Raw genomic sequence first — 12,434 nt, forward strand, 5'->3', positions numbered from 1 at the left:
CCATTTACATCAGTTAAAAATACCAATGAGTACAGCAGTACAGTTTGAGTGTAGCAAGTATTTCTTCAACTGTGTGCCACAAAATTAATAATTGGATGTTTCATAGAACCTTAGAAGGGTTGAGATACCAAGGAAAAATAGAAAAGGAGATTGCTTTCCAGATCGATAAGCCAATCACTGGTGTTTGTGATTTGCTGCGTTTTGGGCCTCTGCCCAGGTGCTCCAAGCCTGAACTTCACAGTTACACTATTTGGATTCTTCAAGTTCTTCACAAACCACCTACACTCCTTACGGTGCTGTCAAAACAGCAAGCCCACGGACGCTCCACCGACAAATAAAAGACACCCAAACTCTTGTTTACTGGTAGGCTGTAGTGTTTCCTCCTCTCCCACCTTCCTCGAACGACAGGAACAACTTTCTGGCAAAATCCATCAGTAATCAACATAGAACTTCTGAGCTCAGGAGCTGCCAAAATAAGGTGATGGCGAACTAGCTGGTAAAGCGAGTTTCCCTGGCTCCCACGTCCCCCCAATTTCGCGGGGGGGGGGGGGGGGGGGGTAGGCGGGTGGGAGTCCTGAGCTGCCTGGGCTCCTTGGGCCTTGACGCCTAACGAGGCCAACCGCCAATCGCCAGCCGCTCACCTCCCATGCAGGTGACCCGTGGCCAATCGCCAGGGGCCTCTTTGCCTGGGCCAGCCAATCGGGGCGGCGCCTAGGCCGCGGCGCAGGGGGAGGGCGGGGGAGGCGTCCTCCGGCTGCTCTGAGCTGGGGCGCCGGCCGCGGAGGGGCATCCGGGGCGGGGAAGGAGGCCCTCCCCTCCCCTGGGACGGCGGCCGGCTGCGGCGAATGGCTCTCCTGCTGGCCGCTTGCGGAGTGAGTAGACCCCTCGGGTCCCAGGGGCGAGGGGCGGCCTTCCCCAAGCCCACTGCCCCAGGCACCCGTCGGAGAGACCCTCTGCCCTGCTTAGGAAAGATCTCTGTGGAACTTGGTTCTCCTTTCGAAGGTTGACTCACAATGAGCAGTCAGAGCTGAGCTTTCACGTCTGGATCTCAGCTCTGACCCAGCGCCTGTCAGTAGAATCTTCACTTGCAGGCCAAGTAGAATTTGGGATGTTGTTGCGTTGTGCTGGTGCCTGGTCCTGTATTTGTGTGTCAATTATGGATGTTGCTGTTTGTGGGTGGGTAAGGAGGAGGTTGTTATTGTTTTTAAGTAGCTACTGGAAATGTTTTGGAAACTTCAGTACAGTTTTATGGGGTTCAGGGAACAACTGTAAGGAAGGTTTTAGGTTGTCAGCCTTAGCACAGTTGAGGAAAGTTGCCTGTGATTAATACAGCTGGAAGGCTCCAATCTGGAGAAATTGAGAGTTAGGTTGAAAAAGAACATTTTCTAATTTGAAGACTTGGTTTTTCCGTGATCAGATTGTTTTACTTGTTAGCTGTTTTTAAAGAAATTGAATGCCAGATAACTATTTCCAGGTTTCTCACCGGGGACGCTGGGAAGGGTCTTAAAGTGGTAGTTGCAGTGTAAAAAGCCTTCCCAGCGACTTCAAAGGGGAACTCTGATGAAGTTACTCATCAGTCATCCTTCAGAACACCCCCGTGCTGGAACAAGTACTAGAGCTCTTTAGTGACCAGTACTAACATTTCTTGTCCTTTACTTTTACTTGGGATTTTTTTTTAATTTTATTTTTGGTGCATCTCTACAAGAGATTACTTAAATAAAAGCCAGATGGTTTTCCCTACTCCAGAGTAGGCATACATCACTAAAAATGGAATTTTAGTTTGAGAATTTAAACAAGAAACACTCTTTTTAAGTTGGGTGTTTCCTGAGTACCCTGAGTTTGGTTTGGACAGGGATGACATTGTATTTGGAAGCATGTCTCAGTAAATAAGAGACTGAAAACTATTTTGGGCACAGTCAAGTTGAAGATCAGCAAGGAATTTAGTTCAGTGTAGATTCATTTGTTTTCTGTGATCTCACTGTGTTCTGTTTATTGGAAAGCCAGTTGTGTGGTTTGCACTTTTTTGAAAGAGGGTCTTGGTACTTGAACTCTTGACCTTCCTGCAGGGGTTACATACATGCACCACCACACCCGTGTTTTGCACTCTTGATTTAGAAAGGTAGTGATGATGACAACGCGGTCCACAGTCATGCATTTATTCTAAAATATTCCGGGATGGCCTCTGGGATGTGTTAACTTCCATCACTAGATGCTGCACAGTGGAGAAGTGACTGATGATTGTAGTGATTCTTACACCACAGGCAAAGGTTTTATGGGTACTATAATGTATATATATTTTGAATTTTTTTAAATAAAGATTTAGCAGTCACTGCTATTTCTGAAGCTAGTCTCCCTCTTTAAATATTTTAATGAGATCTACCATAGGGCCATTTCCATTCATAGCTGTTTCTATCCACCTTACTCTCCGTGTCTAATGCTCTGTCAGCCTTTGTAATATTAATGTCTCTTGGATTTTAATATTAATATCTCTGGATTTGATACTGCTCTGAGACCATCATCTCTCTGCTAGACCTTTAGGAAATCTGACCTAGTGTGTGAGCCACACCCATCCTCTTTACTCAAAAACACACTGACTGAGTCACTGCCACATTTCTGTCTCGGGTGCCTTTCCTAGCCCAGCTCCTGGCATGCCTTTAAGGCCCTCCACAGTCAGGGCCAGCTGTAGGCGCTCTGCTCCAGGTGTTCCCTGTGAGCGGTTTCTCCCCAGAGCGTGTCTGGCCTCAGTTCTTTCTCTTCACACCGCCTTCTCTCCTTTTCCATTACCACCCACATTTCAGGTGGTTAAGCTTTGTCTTGGACTCTAGTGCTGAGTACCTAGTCCCCTCCCCTTGCTGCCTAAAGCAAGGCAGTGGATGACTTTGTGTGCCGTCACAGAATTTGTCCATAGCTCTTATGGCTTTGCTAACTGTAAATTTTTTTCACCTCTCTGACTCTTGTTAGGCCATAATTTGCTGGAAATCAAGGTTTGCGTTAAACTTTGTCACCAGTAGAGTGTCTGGCCATGTAGAGTGGTCTCTTACGTTTCCTTACTCATGAGGTCACATCTGGTACCCTATAAACAAAACAAGTTAACAAGAGAAATCCCCACTGCCCAGTGTGGGTCTGGTTCTTAAGGCTGGCTGTGGGTAAAGGAGTTGTAGCTTCTCCAGCTGCTTGGGAGGAAAGGGGAGCACGAGGAATTCAGAGGCTGTTTCTAAGCCCTTCTGGTGTCCTTCATTTCAGGGGTGCAGCATTCACAAGTGCCATATTGGGGTTTGGCTTTCTGAGCCCCAGTAGAACATCGTAGGTGTTTAGCAAATGGGTAAGTTGTATAAACTGACGACACGACCACTTATGGTATGGTTAAGGGAAGGGTTTTTATTGTATATGTAGGGGGAGAATAGCCAGAGGCTTCTGGAACATTTTAGAGCAGAGCGAGAAAGTAGTGGACTGGACATGGCCAGTGGATTGGACCTTGCCATGAGAGGAGCAGGAGCAGAGCAGGGTGCAGAGGAGAGCAAGAGACAAAGACAGAAAGAATCAAGAGAGTGCATAGCTGACCTAGCAGGGATGTGAGGAGAAAGAAGCTGAGGGAAGGAAGCCCCTGAGCTGGAGGAAGTTTAGGGTGTGTGCGTGTGGAAAAAGCTAGGATGTTAGCATGGACCCTGGTGTGTATAACAGTTACTTGTGATACTGAGGAAGCCTAGAGCGAGCATGTGTTCGGGTATGCTAATAGGCACCACACACAGCATTTGTCCCTTCTACTGGTGTTAGGGGAAATGACTCCTCCTTTGGTAGAAGGAAACTAGCTTCATAAATTCCTGAAGAATGTTGGCTTTTGTCTAACCAGCAGCATTTGGGCAAATGGAGTTTCCTTTGGGCCTGACATAAATGGTCCAAATATGAACCATTATAATAACCTAAACATACAAACCTTTTACTCAGTTGTATTGGAACTAGATTTCCTTTTCCTGTGAATTAAAATATATCTTAGATCACTAGACTGAACTGATTACTTAAAGTATCACAGGGAATTGGAGAAAATGTTTAGAGACAGTGCTGGGGTGGCAGGCAGATTCTGTATCTATGTGACTTCTGTATGATTTCTGATGTTGAAATAATACCAGTAGCAATACTAACACAGATTGGTTTCGGTGCACAGTATCATGGGACAAAGCATGTTATTGGCTAGAGCAGTCAAGGGAACTTAGGAAAGGGTGAAATTTTAGTTTAATATTGGTTGGGTAATGCTGGGTTCTCTTTACTGTTTCGTCCATTATCCTTAAAGAAGCCCTTTGGAAATCCTAATAAGCACCTGGCCATAACGGAGTCAGGAGATGTTTTTGACATGAATGAATGGTAATTTTTGTTCTCTCTTTCTCTCTCTCTCTCTCTTTCTGTGTGTGTGTGTGTGTGTGAGAGAGAGAGAGAGAGAGAGAGAGAGAGAGAGAGAGAAAGAGAGACAGACAGACAAGAGGGTGACAGTATTGACATTTCTGGGGACAATATGAAGAACTTGGCCGAATTATATGGACTACAGCTCGTTTTGTTTTTCTAGTATGTGAATCTTCGGCTGAGTTGCTTACTCTTTCTTTGCATTCTTGGTATTCTAGAGCTTGTTTTAAACTCTGGTTGCTGTTATATTTGTAAGATTCAAGGTTACAAGGAAGGAACAATAGGTACTTGAGTTTTAGCATTCTTTGTCAGACTCCCTTGTATAGTTGGAAACGGCAACTTCCTGTTTTTATGTAAATGAGCCGTAGATCCTCCCAGTGTGATGGAGCTTTTACTCTCTGCATGAACAGTCAATTAACCTGGATGCATTTGCTTCAGGAAATCCTAGAACAGGAAGGAAGGAAGCCTAAAATTTAATTGATGGCCGTTCTCCCCCACCTCTCACCACCACCTTTTATAAGTAATGGAAGGTGTCTTCCAGAAACCAAGTGATTTACCAAGTCTGTAATAAGTAGGGATTGAGCCTACGTCCAGGATGTTTCCTGGTGCTCTTGGCACATCTCTACCCATTGCTCACCTGGCCGCTCAAGCTTTAGGAATTTTCTTTTCTTTTTTTTTTTTTTTTGGTTTTTCATGACAGGGTTTCTCTGTGGTTTTGGAGCCTGTCCTGGAACTAGCTCTTGTAGACCAGGCTGGTCTCGAACTCACAGAGATCTACCTGCCTCTGCCTCCCGAGTGCTGGGATTAAAGGCATGCGCCACCACCACCCGGCAGGAATTTTCTTGATTCAGCCGCTAATTTTGTTTATTCTTGGGCTTTTGTTTGTCTTTAGCCCACGGGAGGCAGTGACAGGAGATTGAAGAAGGGAACAAGAATAAGTGTCACTGCTCCTGCCCCTCTCTGTTTGAAGCCAGTTGTCCTTTGCTGTTGGGTCCAGCCCTTGCTCTTTCTTCAGGCTCAGGTGGATAAAGCTTCCTTGCTGTCCCTAATTCCTGAAGTTCTATAGAATCTTTTGTTGACTTGCTTAGCCCTGAATAGTTGCCATGAAAGAAGAGTTCGAACATGACATTTGATGAGCCACAGCCCCACTACTCTAATACAGACTCCTGCCTCTGTCCAGAGCCTGGATTCCCCAATGCTCCTCCTTAAAACCTCTCTTACCCTCTTTTCCTCCGAGTCTTCTGGTGCCTTTCTCATTGCATCATTCTCTGTTCAAATCAGATCCTCTAGACCAGTGGTTCTCAACCTTCCTAAAGCTGCGACCCTTTAATACAGTTCCTCATGTTGTGGTGACCCCAACCATAAAATTATTTTCATTGTTACTGTAATTTTGCTAGTCTTAGGACTCATAATGTAAACAGCTGTGTTTTCTGATGGTCTTAGATAACCCCTGTGTAAAGGTCATTTGACCTCAAAGGGGTTGTGACCCATTGGCTGAGAAACCACTGTTCTAGACAGATGTTGATCTCAATTCAAATAGATGGAAACTCTTAGGTCAGGATCAGTTGTCTGTTTCACCTTGGCATCTCCAGGGTGTCCAGCACAGAGTGTAGTCACAGGAGCTGCCCAATGAATAAATAATCATTGTAGCATAGAGTTGTAAAGCCCAGAGTAGTGTGTGTAAAAATGTGCTCATGACAAGAGTTGGCGTGAGAGAACGAAATTTGTCACTGCCTGATCACCTTCCGTGCCATGCTGCAATAGCCTTTGTCCTGTCACCTCTTTTTGTAATAAAATTCCTCGTCAGCGTCGGACATCAGCATCTGTGCAGTTTTTACTAAGAGTGGGGTGCTGTTTGAGTGATATTTAGAGGAGCTTCCTTATCTTCTTCATGTACTGTTAGGTGAGCATGCTGAAGGGGTTCTATAGTCACCGTCTTTTTTCTCCCCCCTTCTTCAGCATTTGCCACAAACCAAGCACTAGCTTGGGGAATACAGTAAAGAAGAACGAATTCAGGTTATCTTGAAAGACCCTACAGACACCCTCCTCAAAACCCGCAGCTAGTATGCTCCCGGGGGAACGTCCTGTTTGCTTAAAAAAAAATTCTCTGGATCAGCAGCCAGCCTGCTCTCTTAAGAACATCCCATGTGCTTGAGAGAGCAGGATGTCGATAAGATAGGAGGACATCAACAAAGCAGGTTGACTGCAAAACAGGATATCTATAAGATAGGAACAGGATGACTGTTGCCAGACATCCATGCTAAGAGAGGAAACCATTCATGCCCGCACCCCCCCCCCCCCCGCCTCATTCCGATAACCACGCTTTTGCTTCTGTAAACTTGCTTTTTGCTCTTCCCTATAAAAAGTCCGCCCTCCAGTTGGTAGGCGCGCAAGTCTTCCAAGAGATCTTGCCGCCCGCAGGTACCTGTGTCTGCTCAATAAACCTCTTGCTAATTGCATCCTGTGGTTTGGTCTCAGAGTGTCCTGGTTCTGGGGTCTTCATCATCGAAGGAAAGGTCCTCTCTGAGGGTCTTTCAATCTTGGTAGACTTTCAACTTTTTAAATTGGATAATTTTGAGTATACTTTGAGCAACTTCAGCAAAATTGAGCATGTGATTCCATCTACTGCACATCCCCTGGCAGTAGAAATCACTTATACAAAGACCGTTTAGCAAATGCAGTTTAAGGGATTTTGTCAGGACACCGTGGAACCCATTCTTTCAAAGGTTGTTTTGTTTCATTTGATGCGAGCTAAAAACCTTGGTGTGAGTAGTTTATCATGCAGATCTCGTTGAGTGTTAATTTGTCAGCTTGTTTGCTGTGCAGAGGTCAGGTCATATCAGTAGAGCATAGTGGGTTTGTTTAGAAAACATTGCATAATCAGAAGTTGTTAGGAGAAGTGTGTGCTTAAATGATCAGCTTATAAACTTAGACGGTTAATTTTACTTTCTCCTGCTTGCACATAGAGTGTACTTTCAGGAAATTTACCTGAATCGATTGCATTTGGTAGAATGTTGGTAATCTCAGGCTAGGACAGGGAAGAATGTTTGCTCCTCTGTTTCAGTTTGCCTAAGTGCTGAGATAACTTAACCTAACTGACAACTTGAAGAATGGCCTTGAGGGTAAAAGAAAGTCCCTACCTGTGCAGGCCTGCTGACCTGACTGAAATCCCTGGAACCCACATAAAGGTGGAGGGACAGCATCCACTCCCCAAGTGTTGTCTTCTGTGTGCGTTCATTCTATGGCATACTCCCACCTGAGAATAATAAAAACAAATAAAAAGCCTTCAAGTAGCCCAGCTAACTGAGTTGCCTCTGTTTGCAAACCTTAAGTTTGCTTTCTTAGAAGCCGAGTCATGAGCACGGTGGCAGGATGGGTGTGGAATGCCCTCAGTGTCTTGCTTTATTTTTTGTTAAGGGGCTCATTTTTCCCCCAGAATGTCAACAATCTCTGTTTGCAGAGCTTTTTGCTGCCTGGCACTTTACCCTTAAATGATGTTACAAATTTGGCTACAATTCATTTTGCTTGGAATGGGGTATGAGTAGTTTCAGCAATGCCAACTCTTTTTTTGGTATATTTTAGGATTTCATAGATAATCTTTAAAGAGTAAACCTGGTGACTCTGCATATAATTTTTTGAAAAATATGTATAACTTGTGATTTCTGAATATTTTTCCATGAAGCCTTGATGTTTTTATAAAAAAAATACTTAGAAAAGTTAAACATGTCAAGCAAAAACTGTAAACACAAATCTCTCTTGGCCCCCATTTCCTGAGTCCCACCCAAGAAGTGACAGAATTCTATGGCCTTCCCCTGTGTGTGTTTGACTTCAGAAGGAGCTGGAAGTGTGAGGGCGTATAAACCTAAAGACACAGTTTACAGTGTGCAGCTACAGTGGATTTCTAAGTGTAGTTTCGGTTCACTCATGTTGTGAGCTAATCAGTTAGTGCTAACTAGTTGATAAAGGCCAGCAAACTCAGGTTTTCACGATTTTTCCCTCTTCTTTGGTTTTTTTGAGACAGGGTTCTCTGTCTTGGAACTCACTCTATAGACCAGGCTGGCCTCACACTCAGACATCTGCCTGCCTCTGCCTCCCTAGTACTGGGATTAAAGGCGTGAGTCTCCACTGCCCAGCTAAATTGTTCCATTATCACTTTATGAAGTCCATGCTTATATTTTGTCCTGTCAGTGGAAGAGTGCATCTTAAGAACTAAGCAGTTGTGCCCAGTCATGAATTTTAGTGCTGATATCTGTACTGATCTTAATTTTTGATTCTCCTGTTGAGTGAAACAGCCCATTTCTGCCCTATCTCTGGGTGAGCAATTTAGAATTTGTCATTCACTTTTCTTTTTTTAAACAAAACAAAAACTTAACTATTAAACTATTTCCTGTATAAATTTTTAAAATAGAAACAGTTTTAGTAGTTTGTTTGATTAGAGTTGTGTTTAACCATTATAATCTTTGGTGGAGGGAAGCTTTCTTTTGACTCTTGGCTACCAAGGTAATTACTAGGTGCAGCTTACATTCTTTGCTGTAGGCACAATAGCCAACTGTTTTCTGAACATCCATACAGGGTTTTCCTCTGATCTGTTTGTTGGCTGTATTTTGCCACGTTTTGTTACTGCTTTTACCATTTTTATACCATCCATTATCTTCTTCAGAGTTCATCAACTTATTGTTAGTTTTCTTTTAAAAAGAGTGTTAAGTTTAATGCTTGTGCCTTTTTCTTGGTTGTTTATTCCCAAGAAAAACTGCACATGGCTTATAGTATTATTCGTCAGTCTTTTTTCTCTTTTTAAAATCCATCAGCATGACTTATCTGTGAAGTACTGTGTAGGTCTTGGGATTAAAGAAAGTGAATTCTGGCTTTCCAAGGCTCCAGATCTAGAAAGGAAATTGAGCAGCTACCATTAATTAGTGGCCCCTCCTGTTGATAGGGAAATGAAAGCAGGGACAGTGAACCCTGAGTACAGCTGTGGGAGTCTGTTAGGAAACTGTAGAGTCAGGACTCAGAACTTGCTCTGTTAACACTTGTTAGTGCTTCATTTCCACTACATCACCACCCTGTGTGATTTTCAGATTACATGTCTCCTCTTTTCAAATAGTACTGTAACTTAATAGAAAAATGTAGTAGTATTTGTAGGTAGAGGAGTGGGTTAGAATCCTAATTGAAAATACTATCGGGAGGAGTTGGAGGAGCTGAAGCTGCAATCAGAATATATTGTATGAAAAAAAAACTTAGTTTCAATAAAAAAGAAAAGAAAAAATACTATTGGAAGATTTGAATGTTCAGTAAGCACTTGTGAAATAGGTTCAGGGTTAGTCTAGCTCATGATCTTTCTTCTCTCTTTTATTAAGACAAGGTTTTACTTTGTAGTCCAGGCTAGCCTTGTACTTTCAGCTGTCTTCCTGCCTCAATCCTCCACGTGCTGGGATTCTGGGACTGAGCTTTGCCTATAACTATTTACAGTGTCATAATAAATTGAGATAAAATAAGAAATAAGTATTTAATAGACTTTATAGTATAGTACTCTGAAAAAAATTCAATATGTCTTATTCATGGTGAATCTATAGTGTCAGTATTGTTCACTTAGAATTGTTCAGAAAAGACTTTTTATGCATTCTGGGGGTGCCCTGAAGGTTTTGGTAAGAAACCAATAGCAGCAGTGTGGGTAAGAGAAACTGATTTGAAGCCATATGTAGCCATGGAAAGATGTCTTCCAAGAAAGTGTAGTGGAGGAAAAAGTTTATCGCTGTGCTCAGTTTTATGGATGTTTAAAATTGATGATCTTGTCTCCAGATGAACTGGCAGATGACTGTTACATCTTTAGAGTTAAGAATACATAGACATGCTTGCCTTCAGGACTCCTCAGTAGCTCCAAGACCTGTTCTTGGCTGATGTGGCTGCACTGTGGGGCTGTAAATGTTTCAGGATATCATTAGTATCCCTCATGGAATCATGGGCACATGAAAATTACTAAGTTGTTTCTTTGTATACTTTTTTTTGTTATTAAATGAACTGATAGGAGGACAAGATGGTGCCATTTCCCTAAGAGCTTAATATGCTCACTTAATTTTCTGAGAAACACAAAAGCCAGTAATTTTGGCAGACTGTTTGGTTTTTAACGTGTCACTTGCTATGTCCTTATTTTCCTCTGTATAGTTACAGGTTTTCTCTTAGTCCTTTGATCGCTGATGTCAGACTCACAGCATGGTAACTTTCTACTCTCTCTTTTCTTACCTTTATGGAAGATCAGTACCACACTTGCTTTTTTCCAGTCTTCTGGTATCTCTCCAGTTCTTGAATTTTCAAAAATAATTGTAAGTGATTGAATCGTAAGTATGTCCTCTGCTTCTTTGATTGGGTGACAGGTCATCTCAAACATGTCATCCTCAGTTGTTAGCATAGATGTTGCAAGTGCTCTTATTTAAATTAAAGTGGAATTTGTGTAAAAATTAATTATTTTTAGAGTGTTTTGCTAATAAAATGCCTGTTTGTCCATATTCTTTCTTACTTTTTATCAGGTGTGTTTTCTTTGAATTTTCCTTTGTTAATATTTTAAGCTATATTTTCGTTATAGTTCTACTGCCAATGACTTGCTCTCTATCATTTCGAACTTTCTCTGAAGACATAAATAATTTATTTAAAATATAGTTTTCCTTTTAAATAAATTAATTTGTTTTAAGGCAGGAGTTACTATAACTCAGGCTAGCTTTGAACTTATGAACTTCCCGTTTCCACCTATCAGATGCTGGGATTCTAGGCGTGTGCAATCACACATAGCTTCCTTTTCCTTTTTAGGGAGTACATATTTTTTATTGTATATTATTTTGTTCTGTTTAAGAAAAATGCTGCATAGCAAACTCGGTCCTTCAAGTTTTCATTAAGAAATAAGACTGATTGAAACTGTATTATTTTTCACATTCTTTTGTGTTATTACTCAGTCTCCTGTTCAGTGTTACTCTTAGTTCCTCAAGTTACCCATAAGTTTCTTTTCTTTTTTGGGTGGGGGATGTCCCAATACACATTTTCTCTGGGTAGCCTGGCTGTCCAGGAACTTGCTCTGTACACCAGGCTAGCCTCAAACTCAAGAGATCTGACTGCCTCAGCCTCCTAGTGCTAGGATTAAAGGCATGAGCCACCACCACCACCTAGCTACCCATAAGTTTCTTAATTTCTGATTCTGGTCAAGAATACCTTAAGCCACCTTCGGTAACTCTTGACCTTTGTTCATTGGTCTGTCATTGTTATCAGGAGTTGCTCTAAAACCTTTTACAGCCTGCCTCAAAAGTCTTACTTGGAGAGTCCCAAAGCAAGCTATGATTTGCATGTTTCTCGGGGTTTAAGATGACCCTTGTAATGCTCTTTTTAATTTGGATGAAACATTTTGTTGTGTATTTAATGTCCCACCTAAAATCGTTAATAGGAGTTCATTTAATTTAATTTGCTGGCCTGTTAGTTTTTAGGTGTCCCCTGAGAATATCAAGCTAGTCCTGTATATTAGAAATTAGAAGATTCATTTTTCTTGTTATATCATAGACCATTTTGTGTGTGTTTTTCTATCACTGCTTTTAATCTTTTTAAATTTTTAGTGTTTTTAGAGAAGTCTGGCTGCTCAGAACTCTTGATCTTCCTTCTAAATGCTGGGACTATGGACTTTTAGTTAAAATGTAAAGTACAATTCTATCCAGACTGACAAATAATAGAACTGTGGTACTTCAATATTGTAAGCCAGAGAGCAGCAAGGTCCTGATTGCCAGCACTGCAATATGACCACTTCAGTTATTGCAGAAGGACATAGACAAGAGAAGGAAAGAGGGAGCAGAGAACAGAAATCCAAAAGGAGCATGGGGAGCAGCAGTGGACATTCAATGCAGCTGCCACGTGCATTCATCTAGCACTGCGACAGCCCCGAGGGTGCTGATGAAGGAATGGCACAGCTCTTGTCTTTTGTGTCTCTCTTCAGAGAAGTCAAAGAGTCACGTGCTCAGTGTTAGATAGAGCAGGTGCCAAGAACTGAGAAATGTGTCTGTTTTACT

At 42.2% G+C, this 12,434-nt stretch overlaps 1 protein-coding gene across 8 annotated transcripts in view; it reads left to right on the forward strand.

Annotated features, from left to right (window-relative positions):
• The window catches only part of Osbpl9 (oxysterol binding protein like 9), a 137,461-nt gene that overhangs the window by 75,703 nt on the left and 49,324 nt on the right, over positions 1–12,434 (forward strand). For 4 of the 8 annotated variants that reach the window (XM_041651694.1, XM_041651695.1, XM_041651696.1 and 1 more), the window contains exon 5: positions 10,647–10,715. The exons of 3 other annotated variants lie outside the window; for them this stretch is intronic. In XM_041651694.1, the coding sequence (XP_041507628.1) occupies positions 10,647–10,715 (69 nt within the window). Of the gene's footprint in view, positions 1–743; positions 873–10,646; positions 10,716–12,434 lie in introns of those variants that run through there. One more of the 8 variants, XM_041651702.1, reaches the window with a different exon arrangement.

Source organism: Microtus oregoni, unplaced genomic scaffold (assembly GCF_018167655.1).
Source record: "Microtus oregoni isolate MIOR12 unplaced genomic scaffold, Mior012 000005F_ref0000423, whole genome shotgun sequence".
Taxonomy (NCBI): domain Eukaryota; kingdom Metazoa; phylum Chordata; class Mammalia; order Rodentia; family Cricetidae; genus Microtus; species Microtus oregoni.